Here is a 15164-nt window from a genome sequence, read left to right as displayed (position 1 = left end):
GAGACCACAGTGCATTTCTGGATCTTCAATCCTGCTAAAATTTTCTCCGTCCTCAGATTTATGCCTTGACATAATCCATTCTCACAGGTCTTGTATTTTTGTGGGTTGTCTGAGTGACATTAAAATTGGTTTGATTTGAAACCTTTGTGTGGTATGCAAAAAAAAAAAAAAAACTGATATCTGGAGGTGGGCAATTATTTTTTTACGGCCCTGTATATTTCATCGAATGAAAGTAAGATAGCTTCATATTAATTTGAAAAGCTATTGACAGGCTACCTGAAATTAGCATGGATGTTAAGGTAATTATAAACCCAAAACTATTATACTGTCACACAGAGGAAGCAATGCCACCAACACAGCATACAACTGTACTAAAAGTAATAGTCTTTATGGAAAACTGAAAATTGTGGTACTACAGCCTGTGTTCTTCAAAGTTTTTGATATAGTGGCAGGGGGGCTAAAGATGGAATTCAAGCTAGCAGGGAAAACTGCCCCTTCTCAAACAGGCACATCTTTATACAGTCGAAGCCGGAGGTTTACATACACTGTGCAAAAACACATTTCATTTTTTCCCTCTTAGTCTGAAGTCAAATCAGGCTCGTCTTTTTTTTTTTTTTTTTTTTTTTTTTTTTTTTTTTTTTTTTTTAAATGGTGACCAAAACGTTTTTGGTCATATACAGACCTCTAAGATAAAAAAGGTTTTTTTTTTTTTTTTTTTTTTTTTTTTTTTTTTTTTTTAAAACTGCTGTCAGCAATTTTTACTGACAACTATTTTCTCATAATGGGAGACTTTAATATTTATATTGACAATAACATGGACAAAAAAAGGAACACTGCGATAACTCGACATTTAATATCAGTCTCAAGATCACATCTTAGACCTGGTCATTTCTAAGGATGTTGAATTTCTTTGAATCCGCATTAAGGATATGGCCATTTCTGACCATTTTTGTGTATTCTTTGAATTACAAATTCATCCAAAACCTCTTCTGTCTATTAAGAAAAAGCACATAAATGAAAGTACTACTGCTACGTTTATGGAGACTTTTCTGTTACACAAACTGTTCATGCCGAGTTAGTTGAACTTTTGTACTATTTCACTTTTTAAATCTGAAATGTCATGAATGTTGTTGTTCATGTTAAAACTAAGACAATCTTAAAGCGACCAAGAATACCGTGGAAGAGCATGAATATGGTCAAGAGCTCCAATTCAAAGTGTAGGAAAGTAGAACGTTAGGGGATAAAAAAAATTCCAAAATGGCTAACCTCTATAGACTGTCATTTTCATCGAGTTAGTCAGGGCCGGACAGCAACACTTTTCTAAAATCAAGAACTGCAACAATACTTGCACTGTTTCCTGGGATTGACAAGCTCAGATATAGATCCTGATAAAGCCAATAAATTTGCTTATTTTAGTGCCATCAATCAACTCGCATGTTGTCAGTGAATCTTATCAGGAGCTTCCAAAGCCGTGATCTCATCTGCACTTCCCCATATTCTTTAAAGACAGTACGTTTTGTGCATGTAAATGTATGACCTCAAAGAAAATATAAAATGATCTTAAATTCATTATTGTTGCACTCAACAAGATAAATATTGATCATGATTGACCTGAAACAGGAGAGGTTTTGTCTGACTTCTTTTTTCCACACCTTTCTCATTATGAACCCTCTCTGGTGTGTACTTTGCAGGCACACCCCAGCTAATGCTGACAGCGGGCCCCAGCGTACCAGTGGCCCCCCAGCAAGCATACGGCTACGGCTACCAGGCGCCAGCTGCCGCGTACGGTCAGCCGGCCGCCGCGCCAGGTTTCGGCTACGGCATGTAATGATTCTCCCCTGCCCTCTGTCCACATATTGACTGGAGCTACTGTCCATCCATCACGGTCCACAGTCCTTCACCAGACCATTGTTTTTGTTTTCTCACTCACCCTGCCCTCAACAAGGGGTAAATTAGGGATGATGCGAAGAACCCCCCCCCCCTAACTCCTTTTTTTTTTCCTGCTTTTTGCCCTCACAAGAGTTCATGAAGGTCTTTTTTTTTTTTTTTTTTCAAAGATTTCATCACAAAAGAATCCATTTTCTCACATTCCGTAATGACTAGATTAATTTTTTCTATTTTATTTGGTTTGTGGTTTATGTAAAATAGGGTGGGTGGGGTGGGGGAAGAGCTAGTTCTCTTCTCAGTTGTGAAGCTTCTGATTTGCACTCAGTAGTGAGAAATTAATGTTGACCCTTTTTTCTGTTTGTGTTTGAGCAGCTTTCTGACTGTAAAATCAATTTATTGTATATTCCATTTCAAAATCCGGCTCTGCGCTTTTCCTTTTGATCAAATGGCCACCACAGTCCTCAAACACTACATTGTCCCAGTCAACACCCCCCCCCCTTCCGGGAAAAAAAAAAAAAAAATCTTTCAGGGCTGATTGTCAAAATGGAGTATTTTAGGAGGTCAACTTTTTCCAGTCTATGCAGGACTTTGTACATGGAGACATGCCATTGTGCTTTAAATGTTATCATAACGTGGGACCAATCCAACTCCGGGGAAGCAGACCTATATTGCACCCTCTGTATGCTGCAGGTTGTTTCTGCACCTTCTAGTTTGGGTCACTGCTCAGAAGCTCAAAACATAAATCTTGTTGGTTCAGAATTGTCAAAGGACTGGTGGTAATTTGAAGTATATATAGATATATCAAAAAGTTTGCATCTAATACAGAAAATCAAGAAGTCCTTTTTGAATTTATAATCCTGCCTATCCACATTTGAAATTGTGCACTTACGATACTTGATTGTGCATAATCAAGATACTAAATGAAACAGCGGTTTTGTTTTCCACTAAAAATAAAGGTTTCTGGTTTGTCAACTTTTTTTTTTTTGTCTTGAATACATAATGAAAAAGGACCCCCTGTATCCTTAGTCTAGACTATTTCCCAGCTGTTATTGAGGTATGGTGCGCACAATTTTCACTGCACCCCACCCCAAAAAAGTCATGCAAAGTTTAGTTTGAGACCAGCTGAAAGTCTGCTTTTTTTTTTTTTTTTAGCAGTTTGAGAACCAATCTGCTAGAAAAACGCTTGTTTTTCACACCAAAAAAATGCTGAAGAATTCCACCACAATGGCCAACTTTTTTTTTTTTTTTTCGAGAGGCTGAGGTTTTAGTCCAAAAAAGAATTTATTGTAGTTAAATACAACTGAAGTATACTTGACATTTAAAAAAAATAAAATAAAAATTGCTTTGCTAGTAGTGTTGATTGTATTTCATGTAAAGTTTAATTGTATTCAGTGATTCTTTCGCATACAACTAATGGTACTTGGAACATTTTGAGAGTCACTAAAGTAGACAATTTACAAACTCTGTTTACAATGAAGTTTCATTACTACGATGTCAGCATAACCTGAATTTTTACATGTCAGTAATGCAGTTAATGGTAATAAGCAATTGGTCAAAGGTTATCCTGTTAGGGGTTCAGGATGTTTTTATGTAATCGGCTAGCTATATTATGGGTCCGTTTCATTTAAGAAATCTATTACACTGGCCATTATGCTGAGTTTCTTCGACACTTCTGAGCCATGAATATGAATAATCCCCCCCATCCATTTTCTGTACCACTTCACTACAGTTTCAGGCATGCTGGACCCTATCCCAGCTCCCAACTGCGGAAGAGAGGCGATGTACACCCTTAACTAGTCCCCAGCCAGTCGCAGGGCACACATGAACCATTTGCACTGAGTCACATTTATGGGCAATTTAGAGTTTCCAGTCAACTACCATCCAGGTTTTTGGAACTGGGGAGAACATGCAGATTCCACACAGTGAAGGCTGGGATTTGGACCCCGCTCCTCACAACTGTGAGGCAGATGTGCTAAGCAGTTGTCCACTATTCTCTCAATATAAAACAAATTAAAAACGAAAGTAGTGGTGAACCCTGTTCAGACACTGCATCGGTGCATTTTGTGCTTTGTAACATAATTTGGATGTATTTTTAAAAGAATAACTAGCTTGGAAGGCTGATGGTGAGTGAGTTTGAACAAGCTTAGGATGCAGTGGTTAGGATGCCAGGTTCACAGTGCTGAGGCTCAGGATTTGAATCTTAGCTGAGGGACTTCCTTCGTGGATTTCATGTTCTCCCTGTGCTTGTGTGTCCAGAGGATTTTTTTTTTTTTTTTGGATCTCATGTTAATGAACAATTGTCAAATTACCCTACAACCAATGAGTGACATTGCCAAATTCCCATTGCCAATTTAGGATCCAGAGTTGAATAGAATACAAAGCTTTTATTTTTAACAACAAAATGAGTATTCCCTGAAGCAGTGTAAAATCATGTTAAATAAATTATACATTTTAAATTTTCAGTTGGTTTTAAGAAATTTGTTCCATTAGAAACCTTCAGTTGAATGCAAGACAGGCCAAACAAGGGCATGACAAATGGAGATAATGGGAAAAATATTTTACTCCTTCAAATAAAAAGTAATACTTTTTTTTTTTTTTTCCCCTTCAAATTTTGGATTACATCTATATCTATCCCAAAATCCATCATCTCAAATTAGGATATTACAAATCTCTTTAATACACTATAGGAATTGAGTGAATACTTTTCAGACTGCAAAGTGTTTCACTTTTGGACTACCAAAATACTAACTTTGAGATGTACCTGTAGTCAGGATTTTATGCGTCACCAAAATGACCACACCACTCGGTCTTTAGAAAAAAAATCAAAATTTTTATTGTGGCCATTGAAATTCATTATACTACCACTTTGGGATATATTACAAAGGTAATGCTCCAACACTGTGAGGCTTATTCATGGTTGTATAGTTTGGAGGGGCCAGGAAGGTGTCAAGAGGTTGTAGGTGAGACATGCCCGTACTAAAATGTAGTTATCTATCCATTTTATACACTGCTTAATGTCACGAGGGTCACAGGTATGCTGGAGCCTATCACAGCCAACCAGGGTACACCCTGAACTGGTTGGCAGCCAATTGCAGGGCACATATAAACTACCCATTCACTCCTATGGGCAATTTAAACCTACCATGCATGTGTTTGGGTTGGAAACCCACACAGGCGAGGTCGAATTTGAACCCAGGTCCTCAGAACTGTGAGGGGGACTTAATAACCAGTAGTCCACCATGCTGACCTGTGTATTCAAGATATTTATGTCATTTCAATCTATTTTTTTAAAGAGGATCCTGATAGAGTAAGTGCACATAACCTTTTGAGTAATTCCAGAATGTAATTGCATTTACTTTGTATTAAACATTTGCATCACAAGTTGTTACAGTACAGAGGGTGTATACAGGACATTCAACAGACTAAGAGGGAGCTTTAATAAAGCCTCAAGCCTTCACTGACAGTGTCAATGAGCTCAGTCGGACCGGGGCCAATACCGAGCACTGTGCGGGAGCCGGCGGGGACTTGTGTCCTGCCCGCATCCTGGATCAGGCTCACAGGCAGCCTCATCTCCTTGGCGAGCCCCATGAGTTGAATCAATGTATCCTCATCCGGGGCCTTGAGCACTATTTTGGGCTGACCGTAGTACTCCCACATTTTGAGGAGCTCTGGGTTTCTGCGTTGCACCTGTTTGTAGGCTGCCACGGCCACGTGGGAGCACTGCGCTGCCACCTTTCCCTTGGTCATCTTCAGATCGCTGCGGACTACCATAACCATCTTGTACTCCCCTACATCTTCCATCGGCGTCACTTCGCTCAGGCCGAACGCCAAGGCCTTCATCGCCCTTTTTGGGGACGGACCCAAGTAAGATCGCAGCTGCCAACCCAGGACGAGCCCGCAGCCCAGTCCAGCGACGACACCCAAACCCAACGGACTCTTGAGCATGTCCAATGGACCCTTGAGGATATCCATGTTAAACCTGTGGCAAATCACATACATCAAAGTTATACAAGTGTTCATCTTTGAACGTACAATTGAGGTTGCAAAAAAAAAAAAAAATCTGGCACATGGGCGCTAACCAAAGATTTACAAATTTAAAGTTGGACATTTTAGGGGAATGCATTGCTTGTTGAAGTTTTTTTTTTTTGGAGTTGGACTTTAGTAGTATTTTTGGATGAAAGTAAAATTTGTTAATTTTTGTTGTGGGTAGGATCGTGTATTTAACAACACGCAGTTTTTGGTCTAAAATGGAAAGAAAATTGTCATTAAAACACTAAAAGCATGCGTCGATTTTGTTCATTATTGCAAGGATCACTCCACGTGGATTTGCCTTAGAATTGTACTGAAAATATTCCGGAAATGTTGCAACCCTACTTACAGTTTACTCCAGTACATCTCGTGTTTCTTTACTGAATCTCACGCTTAGATTGTCATTGTAGAAATCTTGTTTTTCGGATGTCTCTTGTCAGTGAGAGCTGACACAGAAGCGGTCCGAATTACTCGATCCGGTCAATTTATGGTTTCAAATAGTGTTTAGTCGGTTTTGCTTGCAGGGCGCTAACGATTCGCCTGCTAGCGTCTACAAACATTTCGTCAGGAGCCCATTTGCCTCTATGACAGTGGTGCTGACGTTCGACTCGCTCGTTTGGCATAATGCAACAACGCTTTGATAAACATGTATTCGCTGAACATTCGAAAAGTTACTCAAATCTGCTCCACGTACCAGGCAAGCATGGCCGGGAACCTTTTCCTCCTTCCGATCTTTAAAAAAAAAAAGTGTGCTAGCGCCACCGTGTGATTTGGAGGTAACACGTCATCTTCTTGCTTTTTAAGGGGTCGAAGTGTGTTACAGCCACCAAGCGTCTGGGAGAGTTAATACTGTAGTATTCTCGATGTCCTACGAGTACAGTAGTTCGTTAGTTTGAATTTTAGTTCCTTGCACAAGTTGGATGACCGTGGCGCACGACTAATATTCCCCCCCCCCCCCCACTTTAGTTCCACTTTCAGTCTCATGGTCAACATATAAACCTTACCAGTAAATTACTGTTTTGCTAGTCCCAAGTATGCACTATAGTTGTTTCCCATTTAGGGATAATGAATCATGAAAGGCGTTTGAGCATTTAGTCAATATCTAGTTTATGGACCATGTATTCATAAGGGCTTTGTTCTCACTAGTAATATATACACACTTGATCATGCTAGAAGAGTGACTAAGGTGCACTGGTAGAACCACTCTGTGTCAGTAGTATAATTTTTCTACTTGTGCCACTTCTATTATGCAATTCAACCTTAACGAGTAAACTACTGTGCTGCACTAGTAACACCACAACAGCCAAATAGTAGGCTTATGTCCCACACTGGTAGTCTCTTTATCCTTGAAAATGCTCCAACAGCTATACGGAATCCTTTTTGAGCATGTGCTCTATCCCTGCTATCCGTCTTAAGATTCATGTATTTGTACACTCTCACACTGGGTGGACAACTATATATTAGTGAAGCAACTGTACTAATTGACAACTGCTTGCTGCTAGTAAAACTACTGACAAGATTCTACTGCTTAACGTAGACCACTTGTAGTACTTAACAGCACAGAGATGTTCAAGGGGAAATCCACTGGTTTGCATGAACAATGTATCCAATAGGTCATGTAATATGTACCCTATTTTGAGAATGTGATGTTAAATCCTTTCTCATTTAATTTTTTTTTTTGCTATTTTTGCAAGTCACATGACCTACGCACGCGTGTGACGTGTACCGTGCCGCAACTAAGGTTCGATTACTTGGGACAGGATTATAGTCAGCGCTGATTTCTCGGATTTATCCTCATCTGATGAAGAAATAGCAGTATCGGATGATCGGGAAGTCGCGGGAATACTTCCATCTACAGCCGTGAGCACAGTATTCCTCCGTCTTCCTGATCAACCGATACTGCTATTTCTTCATCAGATGAGGATAAATCCGAGAAATCAGCGCTGGGCATAAATGATGTCCCATGTGATCGAGCCCTTGTTGCCGCACGGTACACGTCACATCCGCGCACGTCGGTCTTGTGACTCGCGAAAATGGCAGCGTCCCTGAAAATTCGTAATTGTTGAAAAAAATCTTCTCCAAACACTATTAAATAAGAGAAGATTTAACATGGCATTCTCAAAATAGAGTACATATTACGTGACCTATTGGATACATTGTTCATGCCAAGCACTGGATTTCCCCTTTAAGCAGGCCACAGTTAAGAACTGTCCTACTAGTATGCCAAAGTTCCTGGTGTGGAACGTACAGGTACTACTACAAGGACCCAAATGCTTGGGATAAAGGACCCAAATGCTTGGGATAAAGGATATCAAATAAATCCATCCATTTTGTTAGCTGCTTATCCTCACAAGGGTCATAGAAGTACCTCAGCCAGTGCCAGCGATCTTCTGGCGGGAGGCGAGGTACACCCTGAACCGGTGGCCAGCCAATCGCAGGCCACATAGAAACAAATAACATTCACACTCAAAATCACACCTCGGGGAAATTTACAGTCTCCAAATGAAAGGTAGCAAAGGTACAGGAAAATAAAAAGAACACTCGCTTGGTCCAGGCCTACCACAACCGGAGCTAGTTGTGTGCCGCCGGTCAATCAACCACAGTCCATGGTTGGAGAGGTGTATACTGTACACCTCTTCTCATCCACAGCTGATTTCACAGCGCTCTGCATTGACTTTACCAGCACTAGAGGGGGGTCGATGGAGTTTGGCCAACATCCTCAGGAAGGAAAACCGCTTGTGGGCCTTCCTCGCCAAGGTCAAGGTATTGGTTTTCAAGGACAGATCTTCGAGGCTGTGGATTCCCAGGAACGTAAAACTGCTGACCTCGTCAACTTCTTCTCACGTGATGTGTACGTGAATGTGCATTCCGGCTTTGTTGTTCCTAAAGTCCACCGCCATGTCCTTGGTCGTCCTGGTGTTGTGTTCCACGGAGTTTTTAGTGCACCACTCAGCCAAGTGCTGGGTGTTTTCTCTATGCTTCTTGCTCAATGTTTTTAACCCGTCTTATCATGGTGGTCTCATGTGCAAAGGTTAAGGTGTTTGAGCCATGTAGCGGTTTGCATTTGTGGTACAAGGGGGGGGAGGGGAGTCCGAGACGGACGAGAGTGATGCGGGTTGTTTTAAAGCATGTTGGAAGTCTTGCCTGAGCCAGTTTGATATATTGAAGATCTCAGTGGGGAAGAAAAAGACTTGCAGGTGTTTAGAAGGCGTGGGGGGCCTTGCTGGGCCTCCGCTGGTTGTCCTTGTCAAGGCGGGTGGCGGTGGTAGTAGTAGTAGTAGTTCACTCATGGCAAATTGGAAGGCAAAGATCACCCTCTGCTGTTGTTTTAAAGTATTGTAAGATGGTGCAAATTCCACCCGTTCTCTATGAAATTGAAATATTTCGTCACACATATTTCACTTCTTATGTATCAAACTAGTCTTGCAAAATTTTTCTGGGCCCAACAGATGTCTGCAAGCTCTAAATATTTATTAAGGGTCTACCATGCATTTTCCCCAGGTAATTTAGCTTCCACTCAGGTTCCAAAAAATCTGCACGTTTAAGTGGACCCATAGAAATGTTTTTCTGACCACGATGGATTTTTCCTCTTGTTATTTTGCCATCTGATTTCCTCTGTGTTTTTGTGAAATGTGTTTTTGTTATATGAAACCCACCGAGGACTGACAAGTCTCGCAACTGCTCCAGGGCAAATCATCTGCTTATTTATAGATCTTAAATTAGACAGTCTCTCTGGTGACTTGCGGCTGCCGTAATGATGAACATTTTGTCTTTTATGTTTTCTTGCAGCCTGCTCCAATCCCACTCCCCTGCCAATGGCAAAATATTTGTTGAATTTGGGCCATATCTCCGCCACAGCATCGCCACACCCTGAACTCTAAAGTTAAGATATTCTGTAATGCACAGTTCTGATTTCATACTTACACTGTGTTGCCACTGTGACTGGACTACATGTATATATCTACACATGTATCTTACAGCTGCGATATTGTGCCCATGTCTGATTTGTGTCCCATGTTGATCTCTTTGAACTGTGAAAACCTTTCTCCACCCTTTCAACCTCTCATCCTGGACTTTATGTGTGCTGTCTGAGTTTTCTTCTCTCACTCTTTGTACTTCTCTCTCTCTCTCCTCTCTCTCTCTCTCTCTCTCTCTCTCTGCAGCTCTATTTTTCTCAAGAGTTACTCAACAGGTCTGAGTTGTTTTGGTCGAAAGCAGTTGCGCAATCCACAACTGGAGCCATGCTAACATGTCTCACGCACATTGACATGGATCTGTTTATCTGTTTTCGATGCGCTGACAGCGATTAACCGTGAAGCTTCGTCAATCACACAGTAGGATAAACCACATAAAATAAACCTGTTGATGTGTTGTTGTTTTTTTTTTTTGTGTGCACACAGATCCACATGCATTACATGAGTGATTTGACGGTTATAGTGGAGACATGTTTGAAGTACCTGGAGCCTGCTTCAAAGCATAGCGCTGCAATAACATGCAAATCTCGGGAGGATTTTTCCCCGCTCAGGATAACAATACTCATTTATCATGATTACACAAGTTTTTGGCACCAAAGGTGTAGTCAACCTGTGGCCCCGTGGGGCCTATACGAGGTTCTGAAAACTTTTGTCTTGGTTCACATGCGGTTCTAAAAAAACAAGCACCGCGAGAAAAGTTGTTGCAGCTACAGTGCCGTGAAAAAGTATTTGCCCCCGTATTGATAACTTTTTTTTTTTGCATATCTATCACACACAAAGGTTTCATATCATAAAACTAAATGGCAAATTATTAGGGCATGAAAAAAAAACTTTCTGACCCTCTGAAAAAGTAAATGTCCCCTGAATGTAATAACCTAATTGTCCCACACATGGCAGTAATCACTGAAATCAAGTGTGTGTGATAATTGGTGATGATCTTTCACATCACTCTGGAAGAAGTTTGTCCCACTCTTCTTTGCAGAATTGTTTTGGGTTTTAGGTCAGTTCCTAACTGGCTATTGTTCTGTTTCTTATCACAATCATGGAGTCCAAAGATCAGTCAGTCTCTTACAGTGCCTTGTGAAAATATTCGCCCCCCCTGAACTTTTCAACCTTTCGCCACATTTCAGGCTTCAAACATACAGATAATTTTTTTTTTTTTTTTGTCAAGAATCAACAAGTGGGACTCGTCAAGTGGAATGAAATTTATTGGATATTTTGGACTTTTTGAACAGATAAAAAGCTGAAAAGTGAGGCGTGCAATATTATTTGGCCCCCTTGCATTAATACTTTGAAGCGCCACCTTTTGCTGCAATTACAGCTTCAAGTGGCTTGGGGTAGGTCTCTTATCAGTTTTGCACATCGAGAGAGACTGAAATTCTTGCCCATTCTTCCTTGCAAAGCAGCTCGAACTCAGTGAGGTTGGATGGAGAGCGTTTGTGAACAGCAGTCTTTAGCTCTGCCTACAGAGTCTCGATTGAATTCAGTGTTTCAGACTTTGACTTGGCCATTCTAACACCTGGATATGTTTATTTATGAACCATTCCATTGTACATTTGGCTTTATGTTTTGAATCGTCCTGTTGGAAGATAAATCTCCGTCCCAGTCTCAGGTCTTTTGCAGACTCCAACAGGTTTTCTTCCAGAATGGTCCTGTATTTGGCTCCATTCATCTTCCCATCAATTTTAACTATATTCCCTGTCTCTGGTGAAGAAAAGCAGGCCCAAACCATGTTTGACCGTGGGGATGGTGTGTTCAGGGTGATGAGCTGTGTTGCTTTTATGCCAAACACTGTTGCAAACACATTGTGGCCAAAAGTTTGATTTTAGTATCATCTGACCAGAGCACCTTCTTCCACATGTTTGGTGTGTCTCCCAGATGGTTTGTGGCAAACTTTAAACAAGACTTTTTTATGGATATCTTTGAGAAATGGCATTCTCTTGCAACTCTTCCATAAAGGCCAGATTTGTGCAGTGTACGACTGATTGTTGTCCTATGGACAGTCTCTCCCACCTCAGCTGTAGATCTCTGCAGTTCATCCAGGGTGATTATGGGCCTCTTGGCTGCATCTCTGATCAGTCTCCTCCCTGTTCAAGGTGAAAGTTTAGAGGGACGGCCCTGTCTTGGTAGATTTGAAGGGGTCTGATACTCCTTCCATTTCAATATGTTTGCTTGCACGGTGCTCCTTGAGATGTTTTAAGCTTGGGAAATCGTTTTGTATCCAAATCCGGCTTTAAAGATCTCCACAACAGTGTCTTGGACCTGCCTGGTCTGTTCCTTGGTCTTCATGATGCTCTCTGCACTTTAAACAAAACCCTGAGACGATCACAGAGCAGGTGCATTTATACGGAGACTTGATCACACAGGTGGATTCTATTTATCATCATCCGTTAACATTGGATCATTCAGAGATCCTCACTGAACATCTGGGGTAAGTTTGCTGCACTGAAAGTAAAGGGGCCGAATAATATTGCACATCCCAATTTTAAGTTTTTTATTTGTTAAAAAAGTATGAAATATCCACAAAATTTCATTCCACTTCCCAATTGTGTCCCACTTGTTGATTCTTGACAAAAAAATAATACTTTTATATCTTTATGTTTGAAGCCTGAAATGTGGCAAAAGGTTGACAAGTTCAAGGGGGCCGAATACTTTCACAAGGCACAAGGTTCACCAGAAACATAAGAATTTATTGTAAGCATTGAACAGGTTTAACATTCACTACTGTCACCTGATTGTTGAGTAGGTGAGTAAAATTTGCTCCCAATACACCCCACACCACAGGATAATAATTCAAAAATGTTCAAATTAAAGTCATTTATTAGTATCCTCTGACTATGTACCCTGGTTTGGTGTTCGGTCTGCCTATGCAATGTGTAGTTTCGAAGTTTTGTTTGCAACTGTTTATTATTAAATGGCCCCTCAAAATGGCCAAAATGACAGCCTCTGAGCAAATTTTTTTCAGTTTTTATTTATTTAAAAAAAAATGGCCCTGGTATGTTGTTTTTCTACTAAAGCAAATGGGGCTCGAGACTGCAGTCCTTCCATAGCCCACATGACGGAAACACGAGCAGGCGGGCCGGATCCGAAAGGCCCGGGTTATGTACATGACTGACACTTCCACCAGATGGTAAGCTGTGTTTACTTCATGTCAGTCCCCACCTTGCTGCCCACCGGCACGTTCCCGAGAGACCGATAGTGGCTCTACCCATGCGCACACGTGTTTCTCCACAGGAAGTGAACTTGTTCACGGCACACATTGCATTTGTTTTTCTTTGATTGTAATCTCCGATGACGGTTCACCACAGCAGTTGCGTCAATGCGCCTTCCACGTGGAGCAGTTACACACGTAGCGGGTGCAGTATCCGATATACTATTGTAATGAGGTAGAACAAATCCCTCATGAACATGCAAGGCCACGGCGAGGAGTTTTACGTGATACAAGCAGTCATTCGGATGATTAGCTTGTTTTTTTTGTAAGGATTTGTGAGCACAAAGTTTAGATAACCGAACTGAACTTCACAAAAAACAGCACTCTGGCAGAGAACAGTTCTTAAAAAAAAAAAAAAAAAAAAGAGGCTATAAGAGGTTTGTTGACACTCCCACTTGGTCTTGACTCACACATAAACAAACCAGTCAGCATGGCTTCATGCTAACAAAAAAAAGAAAAATGCCATAGACCGGCTACGGAATAGCATTGGCATCATGGTGTTATAACACTTCAAACGGTGGATATTTGATTACAAACGGTGGTGCAACATGTAGACAGACAACGCTTATAGGCAAGCATTTAGTCTACATTTAATTACTGCAGCCTGCTGATCAAGTGTGAAACTTTGTGTGCGCTGCACCCGGGTGGCAACACCAGAAGGAGACGCACAATGTTCACTTAATTGAAGTAACAAATCTGGCAAAAAATGTTTTCACTGTTGAAATATCTCACTTATGTCATTATAATGCTATAAAGAGTGCTGTCTTATTAAAAAAAGTGCAAAATTTTGTGCTGTCGCAGGAACTGCTAAAAGATATTTTCATTGATTGCAGTGGGGAAAGATGGTGTGAGTGTTTTGAGTTCTGAGCATGGTACAAAAACAAATTGAAGTGTATCACAAGACACCATTGTATTGGAATGACAACACATGCAGTTGCAAGTTATATTGTAGCATTTTGATGATTGCAGTTGTGTCGACTTTCATCTTGAATAAACATTTTAAACAGCCACTAGGTTTTTTAATGACATCTGGTCAATGCTGTTAACTAACGCCTATCTGTATGTCAAACAAAACTCAAATTGCAGCTGCTTACCTTACGATGTCTTTGTCATAATAGCCGAGGCAGGACACCTGGGGCAGTTAGCTTACAAACATCTTTTCGAAATTATGAAGATACTGTATGCTGTATTACTAGTTACTTGTTTTTCCACTTAATGGGAGGGCAGGCAGGGACTCCAGAGAACTAACTACTTGTATACCGTATGAGCAATTAAAAAAGTACTGAACCGGTGGCTAATATTGACGCATCATTCCTGGGGGAAACAAAAGTAATCCAGGACGCAGGTGGTTTGTTTGAAAGAAAACAGTTTACTTGAACTTCAACAGCAAAAATAAAGTAAATAAAATTGTTTCCACATCAAATGGGCACAGCAGATCCAGGTCAATGAAGAAAAATACAAAGAAAATAATGAGGATTGCGGATGATGATGGATGTTAATTATGTTAAAGATGATGATGGTGGTGATGATGACGATGGTCAAAAAACTATTTCGCCTCACCGTCCATATTTCCTCTGTCCGTCTAACCTTTGTTTTTCTTCCGGTTCATAAGTCGTCACAACGTGCAAACTATGTGGCAAACCTCAAATCCTCATTTTAAATATCACAGAATGCAATATACTCATCATCCACAGCATACCTATAATAAACAATTATCAGTAGACAATATCATATAATTAAAACTTAGCTGAAATTATTTCACTAATTCTGACTGAAAATATTTGAAGAACAGTTTAAAAGTTAGATTTAGGCTCTTACAAGTACATTTTCCATACTCTGGCGGCACAGTGGCTCAGATGGTAAAGCATTGTCCTTACAGTTCTGAGGTTCTGGTTTCTATCCCGGCCTGTGTGGAGTTTGCATGTTCTCCCCGTGCCTGCATGGGTTTTCTCTGGGTACTCCGGTTTCCTCCCACATCCCAAAAACATGCAACGTTAATTGGACACTCTGAATTGTCCTTAGGTGTGATTGCGAGTGCGGCTTGTCTCCATGTGCCCTGTGAT

The 15164-nt window shown here is 40.8% G+C and overlaps 2 protein-coding genes across 3 annotated transcripts in view; one reads left to right on the top strand and one right to left on the bottom strand.

Annotated features, from left to right (window-relative positions):
* cltca (clathrin, heavy chain a (Hc)) overlaps positions 1-2859 on the top strand; it is a 39372-nt gene extending 36513 nt beyond the window's left edge. Inside the window, exon 30 of the mRNA XM_061802655.1 lies at positions 1692-2859. Coding sequence (XP_061658639.1) covers positions 1692-1828 — 137 coding nt within the window. The 3' untranslated portion in view covers positions 1829-2859. The remainder of the gene's footprint in view (positions 1-1691) is intronic.
* Positions 2860-5228: 2369 nt separating this feature from the next.
* On the bottom strand, positions 5229-6737 carry ptrh2 (peptidyl-tRNA hydrolase 2). Of its 2 annotated transcripts, none has more exons than XM_061802832.1 (2): positions 6611-6737; positions 5229-5866 (listed from the first exon to the last, which is right to left on the bottom strand). In XM_061802832.1, exons 1-2 carry the CDS (start codon positions 6619-6621, stop codon positions 5323-5325), a joined length of 555 nt encoding a protein of 184 aa, XP_061658816.1. In that variant the 5' UTR covers positions 6622-6737; the 3' UTR covers positions 5229-5322. The 2 variants fall into 2 exon arrangements, with proteins under 2 accessions (XP_061658816.1, XP_061658815.1); XM_061802831.1 differs by lacking the exon at positions 6611-6737 and adding an exon at positions 6266-6601.
* Between the last annotated feature and the right edge of the window lie 8427 nt (positions 6738-15164).

This window comes from Syngnathoides biaculeatus, chromosome 18 (assembly GCF_019802595.1).
Source record: "Syngnathoides biaculeatus isolate LvHL_M chromosome 18, ASM1980259v1, whole genome shotgun sequence".
Classification (NCBI taxonomy): domain Eukaryota; kingdom Metazoa; phylum Chordata; class Actinopteri; order Syngnathiformes; family Syngnathidae; genus Syngnathoides; species Syngnathoides biaculeatus.
This window is presented reverse-complemented; position numbering and strand designations above follow the sequence as displayed.